Source organism: Chlorocebus sabaeus, chromosome 25, assembly GCF_047675955.1.
Source record: "Chlorocebus sabaeus isolate Y175 chromosome 25, mChlSab1.0.hap1, whole genome shotgun sequence".
Lineage (NCBI taxonomy): Eukaryota > Metazoa > Chordata > Mammalia > Primates > Cercopithecidae > Chlorocebus > Chlorocebus sabaeus.
Window position 1 is genome coordinate 28,892,742 of NC_132928.1, and position 26,525 is coordinate 28,919,266.

Genomic DNA, 26,525 nt, shown 5'->3' on the forward strand with positions numbered 1-26,525 from the left:
ATCACTTCTCAACTACAAACTGCTTGGCACACGTGGCTCCAGAGGTTGGCAAAACAGGGAAATGTCAGCCCACAAGAACCACGAACCATGACTTGTGTTACTTTCTTGTGTTGGTGTTGGGGCTGGGGGGGAGGGGTGCGGTGGTGCAGGAAATATTATCCAGCATATCAAATATGCCACATCAAGTGACTCTGTTTGAATTTTGAGTGGCTCTACTAGCTAAAGCCAGAAAAGGGTTTTTGGGCCCAACGGGAAGAAGTGCCCCTCCCTTTTACACTCACACTTCCCACTTTCTAAGGGTGCCAGGCCCCCGCGCCGCCCTGCTGCTTTTTTGCGTACGTTCCGACTCTTTTCCACCAGTCCCAGCCCACTCCATTACGTAAATTCTTCCAAGGATTCCCAAACGCGCCCCTCCGTCCAGAACCCGCCCAGTCCCGACCGGTTCCGAGACTTACTGCCAGCCCAGAGCCGGGCGGGGCGTGGAAAACGCGAGGAACCTTCCCGCCCCTCTCCTCATCCCTCCCTCCCAAGCCACTGCCGGTTCCCAGCCGAGCTCCGCCCCCAATGTGGCCCCGCCTCCCCACCGCCCGGAAAGTGGGCTGCGGCCCCCTCCCAAAACCCGGAGAAGTGGATTGTGCGCTCCGCTCCGCACCACCAGTCCCGGGCCGCGGTCCTGACCAGCGGGTCAGGGCTTGCCGGGCGGAAGCCTGGCCTGGAGCCTGGAACGGGGATCCGGCCCCGAGCGGGAGCGGACGCGGCCTCAGGCCTGCGCTGGTGAGCGTGCCCCGGAAGCCCGGGCCCCTGGCCGTCCTGCTGCCCTTTCTCCTGGACCCCGGCCGCTAGGCCGCGGAGGGAGAACGGCTGCCTCTGCGCGGCCCCCCTCCTGTCCTTACAGTTCCCCGTGTGCAGGCCTCTACCCGGAACCGGGGCCCCGCCCGTCTCTTAGCAGCTCCATGACGTGAAGCGCCTCGGGGTGCGGTGCCGCCGGGCGTGGGTGGGAGGCAACGCCCGAGGGGAGGGCTCGCCAATGTGCGGGGGTGCGGGGGGCGTTGGCGAGAGTTGGAGGCTGCGCCGCGGCCCGCCCGCCCAGCAGGAGCCCGTTCCCTTTCGCCATTGGAAGACTTTTGAGTTCCAAGCTTTTTCCTGCTCACATAGAGCCGTCCCTGCGCCGCCCGCCACCCCACGTACAGTTGCATTTCTGTTGGAATTTTTCTGAAAGTTGGAATCTGGCAGTTTAAACAAAGAATTTTTGTAAGAAAAACATTTGTTAGGATATTTGATAGTCCCCAGATTAGGTTAAAAGTCGTCTTCCCAATCACTGTAATTTTGCAGATATGTTTTTGGTGTAAATGGGTATAGATCGGGGTTGATGAAAAGAATCAAACTCAGAAAAATATTTGAAGAGCTTTATTTTGAGCCAAATACTAGCGACCATGGCCAGTGACAGTCCTCAGTAGGTCCTGAGAACATGTGCCCAAGGCAGTTGGGGTACAGCTTGGTTTTACGTATTTTAGGAAGGCATGAGACGTCAATCAAATACATTTAAGAAATACATTGGTTTGGTTTAGAAAGGCAACTCAAAGCCGGGGCTTCCAGGCTATAGGTAATTGTAAACATTATCTGGTTGACGGTTGAGATTATTAAAAGGAATGTACAGGCTAAAGATAAAGGATTGTGGATACCAAGTTTTATTGTGCAGAGGAAGCTCTTAGCAGACTTTAGAGAGAGCAGGTTGTAAATTGTTTTATATTGGACTTAAAAGGGTTCCTGGCTGTTAATTGATTATCTCCTGGATCTGGGAAGGAAGGAAGGAAGGAAAACAAAGCAGGGAAGGGAATTCTCTATAAAATGCGGATTTTTCCTACAGGAGACTTTGCAGGGGAGTTTTAAGGTATGGCAAGGAAATATATATTGGGGTAAAACATTTTTATTTTCTTCCTTGTTATGCCAGAGTCAGATTGGAAAGTAAGTCACTATGTATTGGGTTAAATAAAACCCATCTGATAAGAATTTATGGTTTATAGGACATGACTCCCCAGACCCCTTAGAAAGGAATTCGGGTAAGATAAAAAATTAGAGCTTAGTCCTCATATGGTTGAAAGCTTGTGCTCTGGATCCAGAGTGCCAGGGCTGTAACACTTAAGAATTGTGCGAGCACGACAGGCGCGGTGGCTCACGCCTGTAATCCCAGCACTTTGGGAGGCCGAGGCGGGCAGATCACGAGGTCAGGAGATTGAAACCATCCTGGCTAACACGGTGAAACCCCGTCTCTACTAAAAATACAAAAAATTAGCTGGGCGTGGTGGCGGGCGCCTGTAGTCCCAGCTACTCCGGAGGCTGAGGCAGGAGAATGGCGTGAACCTGGGAGGCGGAGCTTGCAGTGAGCCGAGGTCGAGCCACTGTACTCCAGCCTGGGTGACAGAGCGAGACTCCGTCTCAAAAAAAAAAAAAATTATTGTGCGAGCCTGGACAAACCACTTAATTTCTAAGTGGCTCAGTTTCTTCTAAGTGTATATAATGTGTTTTATACACACACGATTTTTCATTATGCTATGTTATGTATATTACTATATTATTTTTCCATTGTGTTACATGTATATTAGTCTATGTAATCTACATAGTATAGCATAATGAAAAAATATCTGTGCATATATATTAGGTAATGCTAACCGCTTTACATGGTTGTTGCGAAGATTAGGTGAAGCATTGTGCTTGGCATATAATAACACTGAGTGTTACTTATGAAAATAGCATTTTCTCTGTGATTTGTGGTTTTGATTTTAAAGATTTTAATTGCGAAGTATTTCTCCTGTTTTCTTTTTTGATGCTATAATAGAAGGATTTACCCCAGAATTTCTATAATATTTGATACTTAAAAGTGCAAATAATCAGTAAACAGAAATAGACCATGTGTACAAGGCTATGTTGAGCAGTGTGCAGTGTTTCAACACTGCTATGTGTGAGGAAGAGGACTCCATCTCTTCATCAGTGGAAGCTGGGGAATGGAAGAAAAGCTTGGTATAAAGTGTATCATGATGTCCACTGTTCCTTTCAGGCATAGCCGCAGGACGCTAGGCTGATTCTGTGATAATCACATGGTACTTTATTTATTTATTTATTTTTGAGATGGAGTCTAACTGTGTCGCCCAGGTTGGAGTGCAATGGTGAGGTCTTGGCTGACCGCAACCTCTGCCTCCTGGGTTCAAGAGATTCTTCTGCCTCAGCCTCCCGAGTAGCTGGGAATACAGGCACATGCCACCATGCCTGGCTAATTTTTGTATTATTAGTAGAGACGGGGTTTCACCATATTGGCCAGGCTGGTCTCAAACTCCTGACCTTGTGCTCCGCCTGCCTTGGCCTCCCACCACCACGTCTGGCCGTTAATCATATGATACTTTATATGTAACTTTATTAATGGTACAATAAATCTCATTATATAATTTCCTTAACAGAATATTGAAGGATGTTTGTTCCAAGATCTTTAAAAATCAAGAGGCACGCTAATGATGATGGCAAAAGTTGTGTGGCTAAGATAATTAAATCAGACCCAGAAGACCTTCAGTTGGACAAAAGCAGAGATGCTCCCGTTGATGCTCTAGTTACAGAAGCAGCCACAACACCAGACAGGCACAGCAGCGAATCATGCCCTTTCCCCAGCCCAGGTGGCCAGTTGGCAGAGGTTCATTCAGTAAGTCCTGAGCAGGGTGTGAAGGACAGCCATCCTTCTGAAGAGCCTGTTAAGTCATTTTCCAAAACACAGCGCTGGGCAGAGCCGGGGGAACCCGTCTGTGTTGTCTGTGGTCGTTACGGAGAGTATATCTGTGATAAGACAGATGAAGATGTGTGTAGTTTGGAGTGTAAAGCGAAACATCTTCTGCAAGTTAAGGAAAAGGAAGAGAAATCAAAACTCAGCAATCCACAGAAGGCTGATTCTGAGCCAGAGTCTCCACTGAATGCTTCCTATGTCTACAAAGAGCACCCCTTTATTTTGAACCTTCAGGAAGACCAGATTGAAAATCTTAAACAGCAGCTGGGAATTTTAGTTCAAGGGCAAGAAGTCACTAGACCCATTATTGACTTTGAACATTGTAGTTTCCCCGAGGTCTTAAATCACAACTTGAAGAAATCAGGCTATGAGGTGCCAACCCCCATTCAAATGCAGATGATTCCTGTGGGACTTCTGGGAAGAGACATTCTGGCCAGTGCAGACACTGGCTCAGGAAAAACAGCTGCTTTTCTTCTTCCTGTTATCATGCGAGCTTTATTCGAGGTAAGTATTAATAATAGAGTTCACATGTATTATTCTTGGAAACAAGTGAGGTATTTACCAAGTTTCATTCTTAACTGTATTAAAATTGCAAACTAAACCTAAATATTTGGAATTTTAGTCACTAGTGCCTGTAGTGATTTTGCTTCTGATAGTAGTTTATATGAAAACATAATTTCAGGGAATTTTTCTTGTATTATATTGAACCAGAGATCTCTTTATTGAGGATCTAAAAACTTGCTTCCTTACAAAGCATTTTGTTTTTAACAGTTTTTCTGTTAACACAATAAGCTTTGGATTTGAAGGGGAAAAGATCCTGCTGACCAGACGAGCTGCAGTTTGTACGTCAGTTTAGTCTCCTTGGATTTTGTGTTTTGAAGAAACTGATTTATACTGAAGTTGGAACACATAGAGTTTCAAAATACGCTTTTTTTCCTTTTTTTTTTTTTTTTTGGAGACCGAGTTTCACTCTTGTTGCCCAGGCTGGAGTGCAATGGCACAATCTTGGCTCATTGCAACCTCCGCCTCCCAGGTTCAAGTGATTCTCCTGCCTCAGCCTCCTGAGTAGCTGGGATTACAGGCATGTGCCACCACGCCCGGCTAATTTTGTATTTTTAGTACAGATAGTGTTTCTCCTTGTTGGTCAGGCTGGTCTCGAACTCCTGACCTTAGGTGATCCAGCCGCCTCACCCTCATAAAGTGCTGGGATTGCAGGCATGAGCCACTGCACCCAGCCTCAAAATATACTCTTAAATGTGATCTATGGTTCATCTTAAAATAATCACTACCATACCTTACTTGTTAGTTTATAGTGTATAGAGCACTTTCACATATGATTAGTTTAACAAACATTTTGAATAATTACTGTTTCCCAAGTACTGATGAACTTGTGAAGTATGAAGTATGGCAGGAAGGGAAGTAAGTAAAAAATGTGGGCAAGGTGGGGCACAGTGGCTCACGCTTGTAATCCCAGCACTTTGGGAGGGCGAGGTGGGTGGATCACCTGAGATTTGGAGTTCAAGACCAGCCTGGTCAACATGGAGAAACCCCATCTCTGCTAAAGATACAAAATTAGCCGGGCATGATGGCGCATGCCTGTAATCCCAGCTACTCGGGAGGCTGAGGCAGGAGAATTGATTGAACCCTGGAGGCAGAGATTGCAGTGATCCAAGATTGTGCCATTGCACTCCAGCCTGGGCAACAAGAGCGAATTTCTATTTCAAAAAAAAAAAATGTGGGCAAAGAGAGGAAAGATAAAGGAGAAAAAAATTGGAAAACTAAAGAGTAGTAGAAGATAGTGTGAGGAAAAAAAAGTGCTAGATTGTTTAAAATATAGGTCACACATGCTGGAAGACCAAAATAGAGCCATAAAGCCTGAAATAGGATGTGGGTATATATGTAAGTTATATGGACAAAGAAAGAAATGAATCCACAAGAGAGCTAAGAGGGAAAGACCAAGGGTAGCATGCCAGCTTTGACCAGGTCTACATGATGACTCTTGGGTTCTCTCTTCAGAGGAGGATGACTGTAGATTACAGAGTCCAATGAACTAGGAGCAAACCTTCAGTTTTCTCACCTTGGTTACTGTGGACACCTCTCCCCAGCCCCAATTTTGATCTTTCATTGTATTCTGTGTTATGTAAGAAATGGATTTAATTTATGATGGTTTTGGAGGAAAAAAGTCTGCAGCAAGCAGAAGGCAGGAGGACTCACATCCAGTTGGGAACACTTTAAAAGGGCCATGTTCCTGGAATCCTTGTGAAGATTTAGTTCATATCAGCAGGAATTAATTGCTGGTGTTTTTAAACTTATTTTTCACATCTTTGCAGAGCAAAACTCCATCTGCGCTCATTCTTACACCAACCAGAGAGTTAGCCATTCAGATAGAGAGACAAGCTAAAGAATTGATGAGTGGCCTGGCACGCATGAAAACTGTGCTTCTTGTAGGGGGCTTACCCTTACCCCCACAGCTTTATCGTCTGCAACAACATGTTAAGGTAAGCACTGATTTGATACAATGTCTTTGAAAAGTTTTGTAAGCAATACAGGAACTAGAGTTTTTTTCCCCCTTGAAGAACTTTTAAAAGTATGATTTTAGAGAGCCTTTAAATTCTTACCAAGTAAGCCTTAGGGTTGTTTTTGTTTTTTAAGCTTGTTTTGTATAGGAAGGGGAAGAAACACAATTTATTGAGTGCCCGTTATATGCCAAAGGCTGTTGAATGTTCTCGCATGCATTATCTCATTTAAGCATCACATTTACTTCTGAAGGTGGGTTGGCATAATCCCTAGCCCATGTTTTATAGTTGAGAAGTTGAATCTCAGAAAGGTGGGGTTTATCTAAGGATTTATAGCTAATAAATAGTAGTTGCTAAAATTGATACCTTAATTTACCTGTCTTTCCTCCTTCCTTAGCCATGCTGTTACGCGTAGTCTGTATTTTCTGATATGTAAAGTATGTAAAAGCAATGTGGTCTGGTAGCTGCATGGCCATAGATAAGTTACTTCACTTCTGTGGGCTTCAGTTTTCTTAAGTTTGAATGGGTGGCTGAAGATACCTGCCTTTAAAATGAAAATGTTTAATGGAAGGTTTGGTACAGATGCTGACCAATCAAAGTAGACTGCAGCTTTGGTGCAGGAGCTGGGTCCTCGAGGCCCCTTGGCGTTCTGGCATTAACTGTTATAGTTAACTGGGGTGGTAGGGAGGCCCTGGCGACCCAGGGGAGGAGCTAGGTTGGTAGGGAGGCCCTGGCGACCCAGGGGAGGAGCTGGGTTGGCAGGGAATTGGGGAAGGGCACTCCGGGGGCTGGGGCAGCAGTACCAGCTGGGATGAAGCTCCTGCAGTATTTGACAGCTTCTATGGGTGAATATCAGCCTTTCATGTTGGAATCTTTTGAAGGACAAATCAGATGTATCTGACAGTTTTAAAGCCTGTAAAATGTTGTTTTAAGAAATTACAGGTTGATAATTAATGGGATATTGGATCAGTGCTTTTTTAAGGTGGACCTCCAGTATATAAAACAGATAAAGGTGATATCAATACCAAATTATAAATTCAGCAATATGTATTTATAAAGTAAACAATACAAGTATTTTTGATGGGCATCAAATTTGAAGTTGGGTTAATGGCGTTTAACTGCAGTCTCATATCAACCTCTGCATTAAATTTATTTTCATTGCAAAGAATGGATAACATTATAATTCAAATGGATAAGTAGCTGCGAACTTCTAACAGCTTTTAAACTAAGCTTGCATTCCAATTCTTTTAAAAAAGTATGTTAACATATTGGTATTAGTCTCCAGTTACCCAGACTGGAGTGCAGTGGTGCAACCTCTGCTCACTGCACCCTCCGTCCCCGGGTTCAAGTGATTCTCCTGCCTCAGCCTCCAGAGTAGCTGGGACTACAGGCGCCCACCACCATGCCCTGCTAATTTTTGGTATTTTTAATAGAGACGGGGTTTCACCATGTTGGCCAGGCTGGTCTCGAATTCCTAAACTCAGGTGATCCACCTGCCTCGGCCTCCCAAAGCACATATTTTTTTAAAAAACAATCTCAAACTTAAAGAAAGGTGGTAAGTAGAGTAAATGGAACTTTTTTTTCCTCCCAAACCTTTTGGAAGTAACTTGCTGATTTGATGCCCTCTTACCCCCATATACTTTACAGTATGATTGTTACAAACAAGGACATTATTTTACATAACCGTAATACAATTACGGAATCAGGAAATTAACATTGTGTATTAGTCCATGCTTGCACTGCTATAAAGAAATACCTGAGACTGGGTAATTTATAAAGAAAAGCGCTTTAATTGACTCATGGCTCTGCAGGCTGTACAGGAAGCATAGTGGCTTCTGCCTCTGAGGAGGCCTCAGGAAGCTTCCAATCATGGCAGAAGGCAGAGGGGGAGCGAGGAGCTTCACATGACCAACGCAGGAGGAAGAAAGAGAGTGTGGAGGTGCTACACACTTTTAAACAACTAGATCTCACAGTAACTATCATGACAGCACCAGGGGAAGGGTATTAAACCATGAGAAATAGCCGCCATGATCCAATCACCTCCCTTCAGATCCCATCTCCAACATTGGGGATTACAGTTCGACATGCAGTTTGGGTGGGAACACAGCTCCAAACAGTGTCACGTTGATACATTAGATCACATCAGGAATTAATATTGGTATCATCTACTCCTCCCTCCCCATTCACATTTTTATAATCGTTCCATCACTTTTTATAGCACAAGAATCCAGTTCAGAATCACATGTTGCATTTAGTTGTCTTTGTCATCTCCTTCAATTTGAAACAGTTCCTCCATCTTTCCTTTTTTTCTCATAATCTTGGCTCTTTTAAGGTTTACAAGCTACTTACTTTGAAGAACATCCCTCAACTGATTAGATTCAAGTTACATGTCTTTGACAGGGATATCACAGAAGAGATGCTTTGTTTTTTTCATTGCATCCTTTTAGGTTGCACACAGTATCAGTATGTCCTTTTCCTGGTGATAGGATCTGTAAAGTAGTTGTAAAGTTTATTTTTTTCCTCTTTGAATTTAGTAAATATTTTGGGGAGAGTACTTTGAGATGTACTTTGAAATGTAAATTTCTCATTCTTCACCACACTTTGAATTTATGTATATATTTATTTCTATCTGTATGGACTCACGGCTTCCTGTTATTCAGAGGTTTATAATCTGTTATCATTATTTGTTTTGATACTCCAGTTGATCTCTATCTGGCCAGTGGAAGCACCTTCAAGTTGGTTTCTATGTCCTTTGTTCAGCTCTCCATCATTCTTTGAGTCTTCCTTACTTTCTATGTAAAGAAGATGTTCCATGCTTACATTTTTCTTTCCCTGCCCCAGCCCTGGAATCATGCCTTCTCCAAGGAGCCCTGGTTTCTTTTACTAGAGGATAGCATTTAAAAAGAAAGATCTGGGCTATGTGTGTTGATTGCTATTGGACTATCACTGCTTCTAGGACCTCCCAGTGGATAGAGCTCTCAGCGTCTGCCGGGGATTGGTTCCAGGATCCCCTGCATATGTACCAAAATCTTTGCATACTTGGATCCTGCAGTCGGCCCTGCTGAACCTGAGTGTTGTTGATCTCTATTTGGTTGAAATTGATATGTTTCAGTGGACTCACACAGTTCAAATCCATGTTGTTCAAGGGTCAGCTGGATATCTAAGTGTGTGTTTTTCTGTATCTGTATTTATTAGAAACCATGAAACCATGAGTTCATGTTGATACTTCCAGTTCCAATTCAATACAACAGGATTCATTCATATTTGTAACTGACAGAAACCTGCCACTCATTTTCCTTTCGTATTTATTTATTTATTTGACCAATTCTCCTCTATGGAGCCCACCTCCCACCGTCAGCACCGCCCCTCCCACAGCGATGCCTTCCTCACCTCACAGACTCCACCCTGCACTGTCCTCAGCCACTCAGGCTGCAGCACCCCATGCAGGGCTGCCCACCTGTCACTCCCACCCCTCTCACCAGCCTGAGCTCCCTCCCAGGTGCCCTCTGAGGAAAAATAACCAAAGCCTGTCTGTTGAGCAAAGCTGCCCTCCAAGAGCAAGGGCAAAATGAAAAAACTTTTCAAATAAACAAAACTGAGAAAGTTACTACCAATACACCATGTAAGAGAACTTTAAAACTGAGGTAGTCTACAGACAAAGAAGATTGTGCCAGAAAGGAGAGTGTAGGATGGAAGAAACAATGGCAGCCAAGGAAAATAGTAAGCATGTGGGTAAATCTCAGGAAACATTGAATGAAACAGTAATCATAATGAACCACCTGTGGGTTTCAAAATAAAGTGGAAGTTAAATACTGGCCAATGGTAGCATAGAAGCAAAGGGGAGATGTGATTGGTATTAAAGCATTTTTCCTTATTGTTTAAAAAAAGGTAAAAATAAGCTGAATGCAGTGGCTCACACTTGTAATCACAGCACTTTGGGAGGTCAAGGCGGGAGGATTGTTTGAGCTCAGGAGTTTGAGACCAGTCTGGGCAACATAGAGACCTTGTCTCTACAAAAAAATCAAGAAATTAGCCAGATGTGGTGGCATGCTTGTAGTCCCAGTTACTTGGGAGGCTGAGGTAGGAAGACCCCTGGAGCCGGGGAAGTTGAGGCTGCAGTGAGCCATGATTGTGCCACTGTACTCCCTGCTGGGTGACAGAGGGAGATTGTATCAAAAAAAAAAAAAAGCGCCCCTATTGTTAGCCACTAACATATGATAAAATTGTTAAGAGCCTTAAGCAACCTTAGAAATCACTTTGCCCAACCTCTTAATTTAAAAATGAAATAAAAAGCCCAAAGATGTTACGGAATTTTCACTTGTTTACAGAACCATATCAATCAAACTGCCTACAAGGCCCTTCCTGGTGCCTGCCTCGGCCTGCCCCATTCTCCCCGTCCCTCACCATTTGGAAACTTCACTGGCCTCCCAGCCTTAGGAATGTCATAGATATTTTTCTCTCTCCTTAATCACTCCTCACGTTGCTCACGCCCACTAATCCTTTAGGTTTGACCTGTGTGTTGGGTAGGACTGGATAGGTCCCTCCAATTATGGCGTAGTATATTTATCTCATGAGTACTTTCTTGTTTTATCTGTTTCTTTGTGTTACAAGTTTCATGAGAACAGAGACTATGTCTGACTTATTCATCACTGAATTCTGAGTGCTTAACACAGTGTCTGGTACATATTAGTCAATCAATATGGAATGAATGAATGAAAATGACTATTACCAATTTTTTAAATTTGCTTATTCTCTTTCATTCAGGTTATCATAGCAACCCCTGGGCGACTTCTGGATATAATAAAGCAGAGCTCTGTAGAACTCTGTGGTATAAAGATTGTTGTAGTGGATGAAGTAAGTAGTGGTGTTTGAAAAACAGTTACATGATTTTACACAATTTAGGGAAAGTATAGTTATATAATTTCATTGTATATTCAGGACATTTTCTCTCTCTAAAAAAAAAAAAAACAAACCTCAGGGACTTTTAAAGCATTGCAGCAGTGGTTCTTAAGCTGTTTCCTGTGTAGCGCTGAAGCTATCATAATGTGTACTACACTAAAATTAAACAGAGCTGTCTTTTCCTAATTGACAGAAAACACAAATTCAATACGTACTCTATTCTCAATAGTAAGGTTTTTTTTTTTTTTTTTTTTTTTTTTAAGCATTTGATGCTTACTATCATTTGTTTGCAAAAATAGTCAGTGTCAGGTAATGAGACAGGGTTTTGCTCTGTTGCTCAGGTCACCCAAGCTGAAGTGCAGTGATGGAAACACAGCTCACTGCAGCCTCAACCTCCCACACTCAAGTGATCCACCCACCTCAGCCTCCTGAGTAGCTGGGACTACAGGCACACATATCACCATGCCTGGCTAATTTGGTTTTTGTAGAGATGGGGTCTCACTATATTACCCAGGCTGATTAGTCTTGAACTCCTGGGCTCAAGGGATCCTCCTGCCTTGGCCTCCCAAAGTACTGGGATTATAGGCATGAGCTGCCGTGCCCAGCAGATGGCCTTTAAATTTGTGTGTGTGTGTGTGTGTGTGTGTGTGGACGTAGGCATCTGTGGTCCTGATTTTCTATGTTACATATACTATAGAGGCATTTTTATAATTTTGGCCGGCTTAATAAGATGAAGTAAAAGTGTTGTTGCTCGGTGATATTCTGCCAAGGGAACATAGGACCATGTGCCAGCCCACCCTGGGCATGTGCCTTTTCTGCCTGCAGGGCACATGCATCTTCCCAGGTGTCTTAACAGCAGTGACAGAGCAGAGACCTGGCATTACCCAGCAGTGATCACAAATGCGGGGTGCGGGTGCTGACCAGTGATGGTGTCTTAGCCTGCCTTCCGTGGGCCCCAGTAAGTAGCAGTAGGATAGAACACGTAGCCAGTACCCACAAGATCAAGATTTGAACATTTACTCCACCTCCCATGAGATCTTAGGCAAGCTGGTTAATCTTCTAGAGCTATGGCAAGGATGAAGAATGATGGTGAAAATGTCTTTTGTTGTTGTTGTTGTTGCTGCTGTTGTTGAGAGAGTGTTTAGCTCCTGTTGCCTAGGCTGGAGTGCAATGGTGCGATCTCGGCTCACTGCAACCTCTACCTCCCGGGTTCAAGTAATTTTCCTGCCTCAGCCTCCTGAGTAGCTGGGATTACAGGCACCTGCCACCATGCCCAGCTAACTTTCTTTTTGTGTTTTTAGTAGAGACGGGGTTTCACCATGTTGTCCAGGCTGGTCTTGAACTCCTGACCTAAGGTGATCCACCCTTCTCAGCCTCCCAAAGTGCTGGACTTACAGGCGTGAGCCACCGCATCCGCCCAAAAATGTCTAATAGACTGAAGAGGCCTGCTACTGCTAAGTCAGCAGTGTTCTGGCGTGGCCATTTGGTAGAACTGACTTATTGCATCTGATTATCATTAGACATACTGTCACCCTGAACATCACTGGGCTTCCCTTTGTTGATAAGCCCCATGTTCTTAAATTCTCCCCATCTTACGAGTTGGAGAAGTAATTTTTTTTTTTTTTTTTTTTAAAGACAGTTTCGCTCTGTCACGCAGGCTGGAGTGCAATGGCATAATCTTGGCTCACTGCCACTTCCACCGTTTGGGCTCAAGTGATTCTCGTATCTCAGCCTCCCGAGTAGCTGGGATTACAGGCGTGTGCCACCATACCTGGCTCATTTTTATATTTTTAGCTGAGACAGAGTTTCACCATGTTGGCCAGGCTGGTCTTAAACTCCTGGCCTCAATTGATCTGCTCACCTTAGCCTCCCAAAGTGGTGGGATTACAGGCATGAGCCACCGCACCTGGCCTGAGAAGTAATTCTTATATGGATTTTAAGGTTAGGTTCCATTCATCCTCACTTCTCTCTTTGTTTTTCAAATTTGTTTAGAGATGGGGTCTTGCTGTGTTGCCCAGGCTGGTCTTGAATTCCTGGGCTCAAGTGATCCTCGTGCCTTGGCCTCCCAAAGTGTTGGGATTACAGGTGTGAGCCCCTGCACCCGGCCTCATCCTCACTTCTCTTTACAGCATTTTCATTTTCTTCCACTAACGAGGCTTCATGAGACACTTTAGTGCTGTGCTCCCCATTATGGTACAAGGGAAGTATTCTTTCAGCAAACATTTATCAAGTGCCTGTATGTGCAGCCTGTGTCCCAGCTCCTTGGCATTTAAGGAATATGGTTTCTGGGTGATCTAGAGGGGAAATGAGCTGGTAAACAACAGAATCGGTTATATACAGAAACTGCAGTCAGTACAGAAGTATTATTTAGGTACAAGTTGACCAATTCTGGATAAGTTTGGATGGCATCACAGAGAAGTTTTGAATAGCATTCAAGCCTACAAGGTGCTGAAATCGTGTTGGAGAGAAAAGATAGATACACTGAAGTAAAGGCAAGAACATTATCATGTGTACGGAGATACAAAAGTACCAACATGATGTAGGCCAGGGGTTGGCAAACACTTTCTGTAAAGGACCAGATGGTAAATATCTTAGGCTTTGGGGGCTGTATAGTCTCTGTGGCAACTACTCGATACAAATGTAGATGGTATGAAAATGAATGGGTGTGACGGGGTTCCCATAAAACATTATTTACAAAAACAGGTAAAGGTCTAAATTTGTCCCCAGAACTGTAGTTTGCCAATGGCTGATAGAAGATACTAGTGGAAAAATTGGACTGTATGGCTGGGCACATTGGCTCACACCTGTAATCCCAGCACTTTGGGAGACTGAGGCAGGCATATCACCTGAGGTCGGGAGTGCGAGACCAGCCTGATCAACATGGAGACACCCCATCTCTGCTAAAAATACAAAATTAGCTGGGCGTGGTGGCACATGCCTGTAATCCCAGCTATTCGGGAGGCTGAGGCAAGAGAATTGCTTGAACCCGGGAGGCGGAGGTTGAGGTGAGCTGAGATTGCGCCATTGCACTCCAGCCTGGGCAACAAGAGTGAAACTCCGTCTCAAAAAAAAAAAAAAAAAGGATTGTATATGATATGCTAATTGTTCAGGAGAAATAAGGTCAGAAGGAGAAATGAGAGAGTAAATGTATTAGCACTGCAAAAAATGGCTTCTTGGAGGTAATGGGATTTGACCTGGGCTTCAAAAGATGGAAAAAGATTTAGAAAACAAGAGGATGTATCAACTGTTCCAAGTGAAGGGGCCAACATAAGCAGAGTCAGAAAGTCCAAGTGCATGTGTGCAGGGGGCAGAGAAGAGACCACCAGCTTGAAGAATTCTTCCTGAGAAATAATAGGAGGTAAAATTGGGTTGTTAGGGTGGGGCCAAATTACAGAGGGCCTGGACAGGAAGGCAGAGGAATTTGGATTTGATGTGGGAGACAGTGAGGCTTTCTAAATTATTGAGTAGTGGTTTAAGAGGTTACCCTGCTGCTTGGTACAGGAGAAATGAAAGAATCTAAGACAGAGCAGCCAGCAATCCAGACAGGAGTGAGGGGTTACAGGGTGGAGGCAGTAGGAGTCACAGGCCAAATCCGAGAGTCACTCGTGCGTCTTCTGATGCCTGAGGATGAGAGAGGAAGAAGGCAATAGAGCTGACTCCATCAGTTATAGTTGTGCCTTTTTTTAAAAAAAAAGGACATATGAACAAATCTGGGTCTTGGTAGTAATGTTTGAGTTTGGCTTTAGACATGGTGAATTTCCTGCAAATGATGAACTAAGGGGTAATACTCTGAAGATCTAAAATAGGCATTGGGGAGTCCCTCTGAGCCTTTTCTGGCTCAGGAGGCTGCTGATAAAATTTTAAAAAATAAAATAGGCATCAGAATCCATGAAACGCATGGTTTCTCTAAGGGAGACAAGTTAGAAATGAGCAGAAACGGGCTGGGGCTAAGGGCCTGCCTTGTGGAGTTTGAAGATGAGTCAGTAAAAAGCTGCTTGAGATGCCAGAGAGGAACTGAGAATGAATAATATCCTTGAAGAAGAGAGAACCACTGTTTCAGGAGGAGGGTGAAGATGCAAGAATAGTCAGAGGTGAAAACTCAGATAATTCCTTTGAAATGATCTGCTTTGCGACCCTCCGTGTCTTCTGTCATACCTGTCCTTTGGCCTGGAATTCTCTCCCATCCTTTCTACCTGCTCTTCCTTCTTTATCTGTTAGTAACTCTGAACTCCTTCACTCCCCCTGTCAGATTTTAGGCCTTTGTTTCTCTCTGCTCTGTTGAACTGTGCATAAATTTTAAAAAGTTTTTCTTAGCACAGTGTTTGCCCAGGTTTCCTTAATTATAAGAGTCACCTGGTTTGCTCAGTGAACATCAGACAAGACCAGACCTCTCACTTGGTATTCTGATTCAGTAGGTGTGAGTCGTAGCCAGGAATTTCTAAAAACTAATTCCAGGTGATCCTTTTTCTTTTTCCCCCCCCTCAGGTGATTCTTTTTTTTCCCCCCACCCACGCTGGAGTGCAGTGGCGTGATCTTGGCTCACTGGAAGCTCCGCCTCCCGGGTTCACGCCATTCTCCTGCCTCAGCCTCCTGAGTAGCTGGGACTACAGGCGCCTGCCACCACGCCCGGCTAATTTTTTGTATTTTTAGTAGAGATAGGGTTTCACTGTGTTAGCCAGGATGGTCTCCATCTCCTGACCTCGTGATGCACCCGCCTTGGCCTCCCAAAGTGCTGGGATTACAGGCTTGAGCCACTGTGCCCCACCCTTCAGGTGATTCTTATCTTCAGAGAGGTTTGGGCCACATTGACTAGTAAGTTGCCTGACATATAGGTAGGTGCTTATTTAGTGCTTAGAATTAGTGAGTGTTCATTTATTTACAAAATACATTGTTAGAGCTTTTCATGTGCTGAGACTTGTTGGTTTTGAGAATACAGTGGAAAATGAGACACATGAGCTGTCTCGTGGAGCTGTAATAAATGTACTTACACACAGCGACATGGCAGTGGCAACCGGGGTGGGGGGTTACCTTAGATTGGGAGTCAAGGAGAGCTCTCTGAGAAGATGACATTTATGCTAAGATCTGAATGAGAAGGAGCCAGTCATGCAGAGATCCATCTGGAGGGAAGACTTTCAGCCAGGAAGACTTTCAACAGGGGAGCAAGCGTGAGGTATTTGGGAACATAAGGAAGGCTGGTGTGGCAGAGTCACAGGCAGTGAGGGGAGAGTGCTAGGAGATGAAGTCGGAGAAGTGGACAAAGATGAGAACTTGTAAGACTTTTTAGTCATGGTTAGAAGTTGGATTTTATTCTAAGTGTGATGGGAAACCATTGGAGGGTTTAAGCAGAGGAGGATGAAGATCTGATTTATATTTTAGAAGAATCTGTCTGGTTCCTTGAGGAGAATTGGTTATGGGATGGGGGTGACAGGATTGCGAGCAGTCTTGCAAGTATGAGCTGGTAGAAGCGACCAGCTCTGGGGTGTGCTAGTGGGTTGACAGGATGATTAATGGAGTCAGTGTCAGGTGGTGAAGAGAAGAGATGAAATAAGAGTTTCTGATGGCTCTGTTTCCTGGGATGTGTTCTGGGATAGGAGTGTGTTTGGCAGGAAGGAAACAGAAACTTCTGTTTTGAATGTGTTGAATTTAAGGGGCCTGTTGGAACCAAGTGGAGATGTTAAGTCGGCAGATAGTTTCTACCACTTGAGTTCGGGGAAGCAGTTGTGGTCTGAGATATGATTTTGGGAGTCTTTGATGCATGCGTAGTATTCAGAGCCGTGGAATTTGTTGATCTCATCTGAAGAGAGAGCACAGATGGGGAAGGAAGAAGCCTGTGACCCAGCCCATGGGGCTCCCCCGTGTATAGGGATTGAGAGAAGAGAAACGAGGCTCAGAGTAGCTAGTGAGGGAGGAGAAAAATCAGGAGAGGAGTTGCTGGGGTGCAGGGGCCCATGCCTGTAATCCCAGCACTTTCGGAGGTCAAGGCGAGAGGATTGCTTGAGACCAGTAGTTCAAGACCAGCCTGGGCAACATGGGGAAACCCAGTCTCTGCCAAAAAAAAAAAAAAAAAAATTCCCCAAAATTAGCCAGGCATGGTGGCACGTGCCTGTGGTCCCAGCTACCTAGGAGGCTGAGGCAGGAGGATCACTTGAGCCTAGGAGGCAGAAGCTGCAGTGAGCCATGATTATACCACTGCACTCCAGCCTGGCAACACAAGACCCTGTCTCAAAAAAAAAAAAAATGCTTTTTATGGCCCACTCTGCATTTTGAATAACATCTGTTGAATAATCTGTGCACATTAAAGACATGTTAGAAAATGGGAGTGGAGCCTGGGCAACATAGCAAAACCCCACCTCCACTAAAAACACAAAATTAGATGGGTGTGGTGGCATGTGCCTGTAATCCCAGCTATTTGGAAAGCTGAGGTGGGAGGCTGGCTTGAGCCCAGGAGGTTGCACAGTAAGCCAAGATGGCACCACTGCACTCCAACCTGGGTGACAATTTTTTTTTCCACTGAATAATAGTAAAATGAATATTCAAATTTTAATATGGATGACAGCACATTAGTGGGCACTTAAAAATACAATGCCAAACTGGGTGCCCTGGCTTGTGCCTATAGTCCCAGCTACTTAGGAGGCTGAAGCTGGAGGATCTCTTGAGCCCAGGAGTTTAAGGTTCCAACAAGCTGGAATCATGCTACTGCACTCCAGCCTGTGCGACAGAGCAAGACCCTGTCTCAGAACAAACACCCACAATGCCTTAATAGTTTAAAAGAATTATCCTGAATCAGGGCTCAGAAGGGGGAAAAAAAGAATTAAATACCTCATTGTTCCCAAATTATAGACAACTGGATTGTATTTGCAACTCAAGATAGCCTTAACCTTTTTTTTTTTTTTTTTAACGGCAGCACTAACTTTAAAAAAAAATTTTTTTTATTTGCTTGGTAATTCATGGTTGTAACAAACCAACAGTACAGAAAAATAGAAGTGAAAGCCCCTGTCTTAGTCCATTCCTGGTGCTATAACAAAATACCTTAGACTGGGTAATTTATAAACAGCAGGAACTTTATCTCGCAGTTCTTGAAGCTGGGAAGTCCAGGATCAAAGCACTAACCTTGATTCAGTGTCTGGCGAGGGCCTGCTCTCTGCTTCAAAGATGGCACTGGCACACTCTTGCTGCATCCTCACACACAGCTCCATCCAGCCTCTTTTAGAAGGGCACTAATTTCATTCATAAGGGTGGAGCCTTCATGACTTAATCACCCCCTAAAGGCTTCCCCTCTTACTACCATTGTGGGTTAGATTTCAATATATGAATTTAGGGGGGGTCACCACAGTTCAGACCATAGCAGCCCCTAACATTAATTTTTATTTAAAATAATACTTTATTATAAGCATAATCTGTGTGCATGGTTAAAAAAACAACTTTGCAAAAAACTAAAAGTGGAATTGCCTCCCTTAAAGCCCTCCAGCCTTCTCCCTGGTGTTAGCAATTAAGTTTCTTGAGTGTGTACACATATATTATTTTTGTAGCATAAATAGGTATCTTGTTACACATAATACTTCTTTGTACTTTGCTTTTTTTTTTTTTTTTTTTTTTTTTTTTTTTTACCTAGCAGTCATTCATTATTTAATAAAGGGCTTGCTGATCATTTTTCTTGACAGCATAGTGTCATATGGATCTACCATAATTTAGCAAATCCCCTACTGATGAATATTTAGAATGTGTGTAGCTTTTTACTGCTATTAATAATGCCAATAATAACAGTCTCTGTATATCATTGTAAACATTTAGTTGCACAGTTTATAATTTTGCATAAACGTTTTCCCAGTTCTCTTGACATTGTGGTATAGTTTTGTGTTTAAGAATTTTTAATTTTTATGTTGTTAGTTATATCAGTCTTTCTGGGGGGTGGTTCTGGGTTTTAATGTCAAACAAGACTAACTTTAATACAATTTTATTTTAGGCTGATACCATGTTAAAGATGGGCTTTCAACAACAAGTGCTTGACATTTTGGAAAACATTCCTAATGATTATCAGACCATTTTGGTTTCAGCCACAATTCCAACTAGCATAGAGCAACTAGCAAGCCAGCTTCTGCATAATCCTGTGAGAATTATCACTGGAGAAAAGAACCTACCTTGTGCCAATGTACGTCAGATTATTTTGTGGGTAGAAGACCCAGCCAAAAAGAAAAAATTGTTTGAAATTTTAAATGTGAGTAGTAAAGCAGTTAACCACGTTTTATGGATTGTGTTTGCATTTTTCATAGCTCTTAAGAGAATGATTTTTAGATTCAACTTTCGGGGAATTTGACAAAGGTATTTACTAATAAATTGCTTTACCTACCTTAGAATTCTGTGAGAATCAAATAAATAGCTATTTGGGAAAACATGTTACATAGATACAGGGTTGGGTTTTCTTTGCCTTATTATAGAAATATGTTTTAATATCAAGATTATTCCTAAGGAATATGTTCTCCTTTTAAAATATTTTAGAAAGGCCGAGCGCAGTGGCTCATGCCAGTAATCCCAGCACTTTGGGAGGCCTAGGTGGGTGGATCACGAGGTCAGGAGATCGAGACCATCCTGGATAACACGGTGAAACCCCGTCTCTACTAAAAATGCAAAAAAAAATTAGCCGGGCATGGTGGCGGTCGCTTGTAGTCCCAGCTACTCGGGAGGCTGAGGCAGGAGAATGGCGTGAACCCACAAGGGAGGTTACAGTGAGCCGAGATCACGCCACTGCACTCTAGCCTGGGGGACAGAGCAAGACTCTGTCTCAAAAAAAAAATAAAAATAAAAAATTTTAGAAGACTTACATATAAGGTAGGGGCAAGGTATTTCTTGGCTAGTCTGTCCTTGAGAAGTTTTTTTAACTGTTACTAATGTAAACAAATTTGTTGAGTGGGTGATATGTGCAAGCATAGTTACTTATAAACAGTATTAACTTGGGCCAGGCGCAGTGGCTTACGTCTGTAATCCTAGCACTTTGGGAGGCCAAGGCGGGCAGATCACGAGGTCAGGAGATAGAGACCATCCTGGCTAACAGAGTGAAATCCCGTCTCTACTAAAAATATAAAAAATTAGCCAGGTGTGGTGGCGGGCGCCTGTAGTCCCAGCAACTCGGTAGGCTGAGGCAGGAGAATGGCGTGAACCTGGGAGGCGGAGCTTGCAGTGAGCCGAGATCACGCCACTGCACTCCAGCCTGGGTGACAGAGCGAGACTCCCTCTCAAAAAAAAAAAAGTATTAAGTTAAATATGGTTGGTATTGACTTATTAGCAGCATATAGAACTACATTAATCGCATTTAAAATGTTTGAATTACTCTTGCAGTAATAAGTGATGGAAAATTAAGAGGGGCAATAGACTGACTTCTGTTTGTACATATTTTAAATAAAACACTTATTTTAACAATATGCCTTTTTTTCTTTTTGTGTTTTGTTTTGTTTTTTTGAGATGGAGTATTGCTCTGTTGGTCAGGCTGGAGTGCTATAGCATGGTCTCAGCTCACTGCAACCTCCTCCTTCCAGGTTCAAGTGATTCTCCTGCCTCAGCCTCCCGAGTAGCTGGGGTTACAGGCACCTGCCACCACGCCTAGCTGATTTTTTGTATTTTTAGTAGAGATGGAGTTTCACTATGTTGGCCAGGCTGGTCTCGAACTCCTGACCTTGTGATTTGCCCACCTCAGCCTCCCAAAGCGCTGAGATTACAGGTGTGAGCCACCACGCCCAGCCTCCCTCCTAACAATATTTATAAACCTACTGATAACTAGCTTGTGATAATCTTCCAGAAAAACTTCCCATTGTAAATTATGTTATATGGATAATTTTTGGTATATGTTTTTAATTTTTCAGGATAAGAAACTCTTTAAACCTCCAGTGTTAGTATTTGTGGACTGCAAATTAGGAGCAGATCTTTTGAGTGAAGCCGTTCAGAAAATCACAGGGCTGAAAAGCATATCTATACATTCAGAGAAGTCGCAAATAGAAAGGAAAAACATATTGAAGGTTTGATACCCAACATTCTATATTCTGTTTTCTATAAATCTCTTCTGCCTCATTTTCAAGAGACACCATATTACAGCTGGTTTTTATAGCAGACCGTCTTTTAATGACTACAAGACCATCAAACAAGTGGTTACCATGAAGTTAATGTTGTCTTGCTCAGGCTTTTGATTTGGGGAGCAATAGCCTGTTCTCTAGGGAATATATACTAAATAAATTACTAATTCAAAACTTACCATTTCTGAATCAGGTCATTTTGGAGTAGAGCAGGGCAGTAATTCACCTTTGGAAAAGGTTTGCCTTAATAAATTAATAAAATAAATTCCATGGGGATTGGGGAGAATTTTAGCTGCATACATTTTTCAGGTCTACTATGACCTTTACTTAATGAAAAGATATTGTGACAAAGATATTGAAGTAAGCATTGAAAAAAGAAAAGCTATCAGAATTACACAAAACCACACAAAATAAAATCTGAATAATAAATTTTGTTGCTTTTTTGGAAAGGGATTACTCGAAGGAGACTATGAAGTTGTAGTGAGCACAGGAGTCTTGGGACGAGGCCTAGACTTGATCAGTGTCAGGCTGGTTGTCAATTTTGATATGCCTTCAAGTATGGATGAGTATGTCCATCAGGTAAGGAGCTTTATATGTTACCACTATTTTGTTTATGAGTTTTATTGGGAAAGGCATTGTCAATGTGATACCAAGTTTAAAAAAGCAGTATCGGCCAGGACAGTGGCTCACACCAGTAACCCCAGTACTTTCGGAGGCCAAGGCAGGCGGATCACTTGAAATGGATGGATCACATGAAGTCAGGAGTTCACAGACCAGCCTGGCCATCATGGTAAAACCCCATCTCTACTAAAAATACCAAAAAAAAATTAGCCGGGCGTGGTGGTAGGTGCCTGTAATCCCAACTACTCGGGAGGCTGAGACAGGAGAATCGCTTGAACTGGGAGGCGGAGGTTGCAGTGGGCCGAGATCACACCACTGCACTCTAGCCTAGGTGACAGAGACTTCATTCCCCCAACCCCCCCACAAAAAAAGCAGTGTATAAAACTATATATATTTTTGCTTTTAAGATTTTTTTTATTTTTTGAGACAGAGTCTCATTCTGTTACCTAAGCTGGAGTGCAGTGGCATGATCTCAGCTCACTACAACCTCCACCTCCCAGGTTCAAGGGATCCTTGTGCCTCAGCCTCCCGAGTAACTGGGATTACAGGTGCCCACCACCACACCTGGCTAATCTTTTTGTATTTTTGGTAGAGACAGGGTTTCGTCATGTTGGCTAGGCTGGTCTCAAACTCCTGACCTCAAATGATCCTCTCGCCTTGGTCTCCCAAAGTGCTGGAATTACAGGCATGAGCCACCACGCCTGGCCTGCTTTTAAGATATATATGTATATAAACTAATTTTTTAAAGTTAAATATGTGTAAAAACTAAATTTTGTTTTAAAAAGTACATCTAAAGTGCCTTAAAAAAAAAAAAAAAAAAAAACTAGAAGTAAGTAACCAAAAATGTTAGTTAAAAAATTTTTAAGTAATACAGTTTTGGTTTATTTTTGTTTCTTTTTCTTATTTTCTTCAGTGAGCATATAATCAGTAATCTTTTATAAAAATAAAAAAGTTTTGTTTAAAAAGATTGTTTTAAGTTGATTTATCTGGCCAAAATAAAATTGATCCTTTATTTTTTTAAGGAATCTTGTCTTCATCTCCTCTTCATATCCTTATTTGTTCTAGTCTTTCACTTTTGAAAGTTTTCTTTCTTTTCTTTGCTGCCAAAGGTAACAATAGCTTCTCTCTCTAGCAGAAATAGAGCCTTCTCTCAGCGCCACATAATCTCACTGACTGCTACCTGTCCTCCCTCTCGGGCTTCACCAAGTAAAGCCTGTCTGTAGTGTTCTTAACATCACCTCTGAATGCCACATTTACTAGAATCACCCACTGAAACACTGTTAGTGCCTTCAGTGCATTGTCACTTTTGTTTTTAATTAAACTTAATGATACAGCACTACTTCTCTGTTTATTTTGGTACCACCACGTTTACCTGCACATCAGAGAATTAAGTATTCCACAGGGGTTGATTGTTTTACTTGGCATAATGTTTTTAAGGTTCATCCACATCATAGTATGTATCGGTACTTCATTTTTTTAAATTGCCAAAAAAATATTTTATTGTGTAGATATACCACCTTTGTTTATTCATTAGTTACTAGACATTTAGGTTGTTTCTACATTTTGGCTGCTATGAATAAGGCTACTATGAACATTCATGCACCAGTTTTTGTGTGGACATGTTTTCATTTCTGTTGGGCATATGCCTACAAATAGAATTGCTGGGTCATATAGTAACTCTGTGTTTAGCATTTTGAGGAACTGCCAGACTGTTTTCTAGCATGGCTTCACCCTTTTACATTCTCACCTGCAGCTTATGAAGGTTCCAATTTCCCCACATCCTCATCAACATTTATCTTTTTTATTATAGCTGTGCTACTGGGTATGAAGTTAAACCTCCTTGTATTTTGACTTGCATTTCTTTAATGACTAATGATTCATGTACTTATTGATCATTTTTGTATCTTCTTTGGAGAAATGGCTGTTCAAATTTTTTGTCCATTTTTAAATTGGGTTTCTATTATTGAGTTGTAAAAGTTCTTTGTATACTCTAGGAGACTTACCAAAAACATGATTTGCAAGTTGTTTTTTTTTTTTTTTTTTTTAAGAAACGGGGTCTCCTGTTGCTCAGGCTGGAGTACAGTGGCGCAGTCATAGCTCACTGTAACCTTGAGTGCATGGACTCAGGTGATTCTTCCATCTCAGCCTCCTGAGTAGCTGGGACTACAAGTACATGCCACCACACCTGGCTAATTTTTCTATTTTTTGCAGAGATGGGGGTATTGCTATGTTGCCCTGGCTGGTCTTGAACCCTGACCTCAAGTGATCTTCCTGCCTCAGCCTCTCAAAATGCTGGGATTACAGGCATGAGCCACCATGCCCAGCCTGAAGCTAGTTTGTATAATCTTTTCTTTGTCTTTTTGAATTTTTTTATTTCTACTTGTTTTTCTGTGGACTTTTATAGAGAAATAGCTACTTTTTATATTTTTATTTTTATTGGAACAATTCAGTAATTTAATTAAGTCAGGTATAAATAAAAGCTGTTACTGTAAAACATTATTTGCTTGTCTCTCTTGTCCCCTGTCTTGTTCCCTAGAGGCCTCCCCTATTAACTTTTTTACAGGTTTCTTTTACAGTGTTAAAAATGCCCTCTGTATTAGCAGAAGCCATCTACTCATTTAAATATTTATAAATATAGACTTCTAAGTTTTATATTTCAGTTAAGGAGCAGAAATTGACCATGATTGTGTATTTTCCCCCTCTTTTGAAAAGTTTCTTAGTATATTTTCACTATCTATTTGGAGACAAGTAGATTTTGTGCCTTATTGATACTCCACAAATTTGTGTCCATTTAATTCTCTCAAAATGAGAAATTACTAGCTGGGCCTGTAATCCCAGCACTTTGTGAGGCTGAGGTGGGTAAATTTCGAGGTCAGGAGTTTAAGACCAGCCTGGCCAAGATGGTGAAACCCCATCTCTACTAAAAATACAAAAAATAAACCAGGTGTGGTGGCGGGTGCCTGTAATCCCAGCTACTCGGGAGGTTGAGGCAGAGAATTGCTGGAACCCAGGAGGCGGAGGTTACAGTGAGCCGACATTGCACCATTGCACTCCAGCCCGGGCGACATAGTGAGACTCCGCCTCAAAAAAAAAAGAGAGAAATAACTTTATGCAAAAATTATTTAGTATAAATCTCACATTTCAAGGCCTCTTAAGTAGCCTTGGCAGTAAATAGTCCTCTTGCTCTTAATGCAGGAGCTTTCAAAATTTTTTTGACCTTAACCCACCCACAATAAGAAAAATCTTTCTGTCATTACCCCCAAACACCACCCATACAGATATAACTACAGAAAATACAGAAAAACACAGGTTTCACACATGATACTTACTTTTATTTTATGTGATCACTCTCATTTTCTGTTTGGTCTGTTTCATTAAAAACATGCTGGTGGCGGCCCACTAAATTGATTTCACAGATATATTGAGATGCGTAATTCAAAAAATGCTGTCTAGATGAAGGCTAATCTTAGTAAAGCTATGTTTTTTGTTTTGTTTTGTTTTTTTTTTTGAAATGGAGTCTTGTTCTGTCACCCACGCTGGAGTGCAGTGGCACAATCTCAGCTCATTGCAAGCTCCACCTCCTGGGTTCAAGCGATTCTTTTGCCTCAGCCTCCCAAGTAGCTAGGATTTACAGCTGTGTGCCACCACGCCTGGCTAATTTTTGTGTTTTTAGTAGACATGATTTTGCCATGTTGGCCAGGCTGGTCTTAAACTCCTGACCTCAGGTGATCCACCCGCCTCTGCCTCCCAAAGTCCTGGGATTACAGGCGTGAGCCACCGCACCTGGCCAGTAATGCTACTTTAAGTAATAGTATTCATTTTCTTTCAAAAGACACTAAGATTTTACATGGACATCTTGAAAATGTTCTTTGCATTTTGTTTCAGGTTGGAAGAGTAGGAAGATTAGGTCAAAATGGAACAGCAATTACTTTCATCAATAATAATTCAAAAAGACTCTTCTGGGATATCGCAAAACGAGTAAAGCCCACAGGATCCATTCTTCCCCCCCAGTTATTAAATTCCCCATACCTTCATGACCAGAAGAGAAAGGAACAACAGAAAGATAAACAGACACAGAATGATCTGGTTACAGGAGCTAATCTTATGGATATTATCAGAAAACATGATAAAAGTAATTCTCAAAAATGATTTTCTCTGCGACTTGAATAAGTTTTTTTGTATATAGTCAGCAAAAATTGTTACTTTATGGTTTGCGTAAATGGAAATGTACATGAATTAAAAATATAAGATATTTTTTAATTTAATAAAATTTATATAAGTATATTGTATTTATTTCCCTTCTTAATTCTTACAAATTAAAAACACCAGAAAATGAATTATTAAATAAAATACAGTTTTTTCTCTTCTGAATGAAGTTTTTTTTTTTTTTAATTTTTAAAATAAATAGTCCTCAGAGCTACTGTCAGAACCAGAAACCTCCACAAAGACTCTGACTCAGATCAGTGATTGTTTTACTTGGTACCCCCACAGTTCCACAAGCACATTGGCACTTGAAGTACTATTGAATAAATGAGAATTAGGAAAAATGTAAACGATAGAAACTGGAAGAAATTTTCAGAACCACTTTTGAAAGAAATATGAAATGTCTACTTTCATTCTCAGTTGTTTTACCTTCTGCTTGGTTAATGCTTTTTAAAAAAT

General features: G+C 42.2%; 1 protein-coding gene across 3 annotated transcripts; it reads left to right on the forward strand.

Moving 5' to 3' along the window:
* Positions 1 to 559: 559 nt before the first annotated feature.
* Positions 560 to 26,229, forward strand: DDX59 (DEAD-box helicase 59). 3 transcript variants are annotated; one of them, XM_007989019.3, is made up of 8 exons: positions 560 to 774; positions 3,453 to 4,270; positions 6,097 to 6,264; positions 11,047 to 11,136; positions 19,145 to 19,396; positions 21,036 to 21,188; positions 21,693 to 21,821; positions 25,749 to 26,229. In XM_007989019.3, exons 2-8 carry the CDS (start codon positions 3,464 to 3,466, stop codon positions 26,010 to 26,012), a joined length of 1,863 nt encoding a protein of 620 aa, XP_007987210.1. In that variant the 5' UTR covers positions 560 to 774; positions 3,453 to 3,463; the 3' UTR covers positions 26,013 to 26,229. The 3 variants fall into 3 exon arrangements, with proteins under 3 accessions (XP_007987210.1, XP_007987211.1, XP_007987214.1); XM_007989020.3 differs by having other exon boundaries at positions 19,145 to 19,330; positions 25,749 to 26,143; XM_007989023.3 differs by lacking the exon at positions 11,047 to 11,136.
* The last annotated feature ends 296 nt before the right edge of the window (positions 26,230 to 26,525 follow it).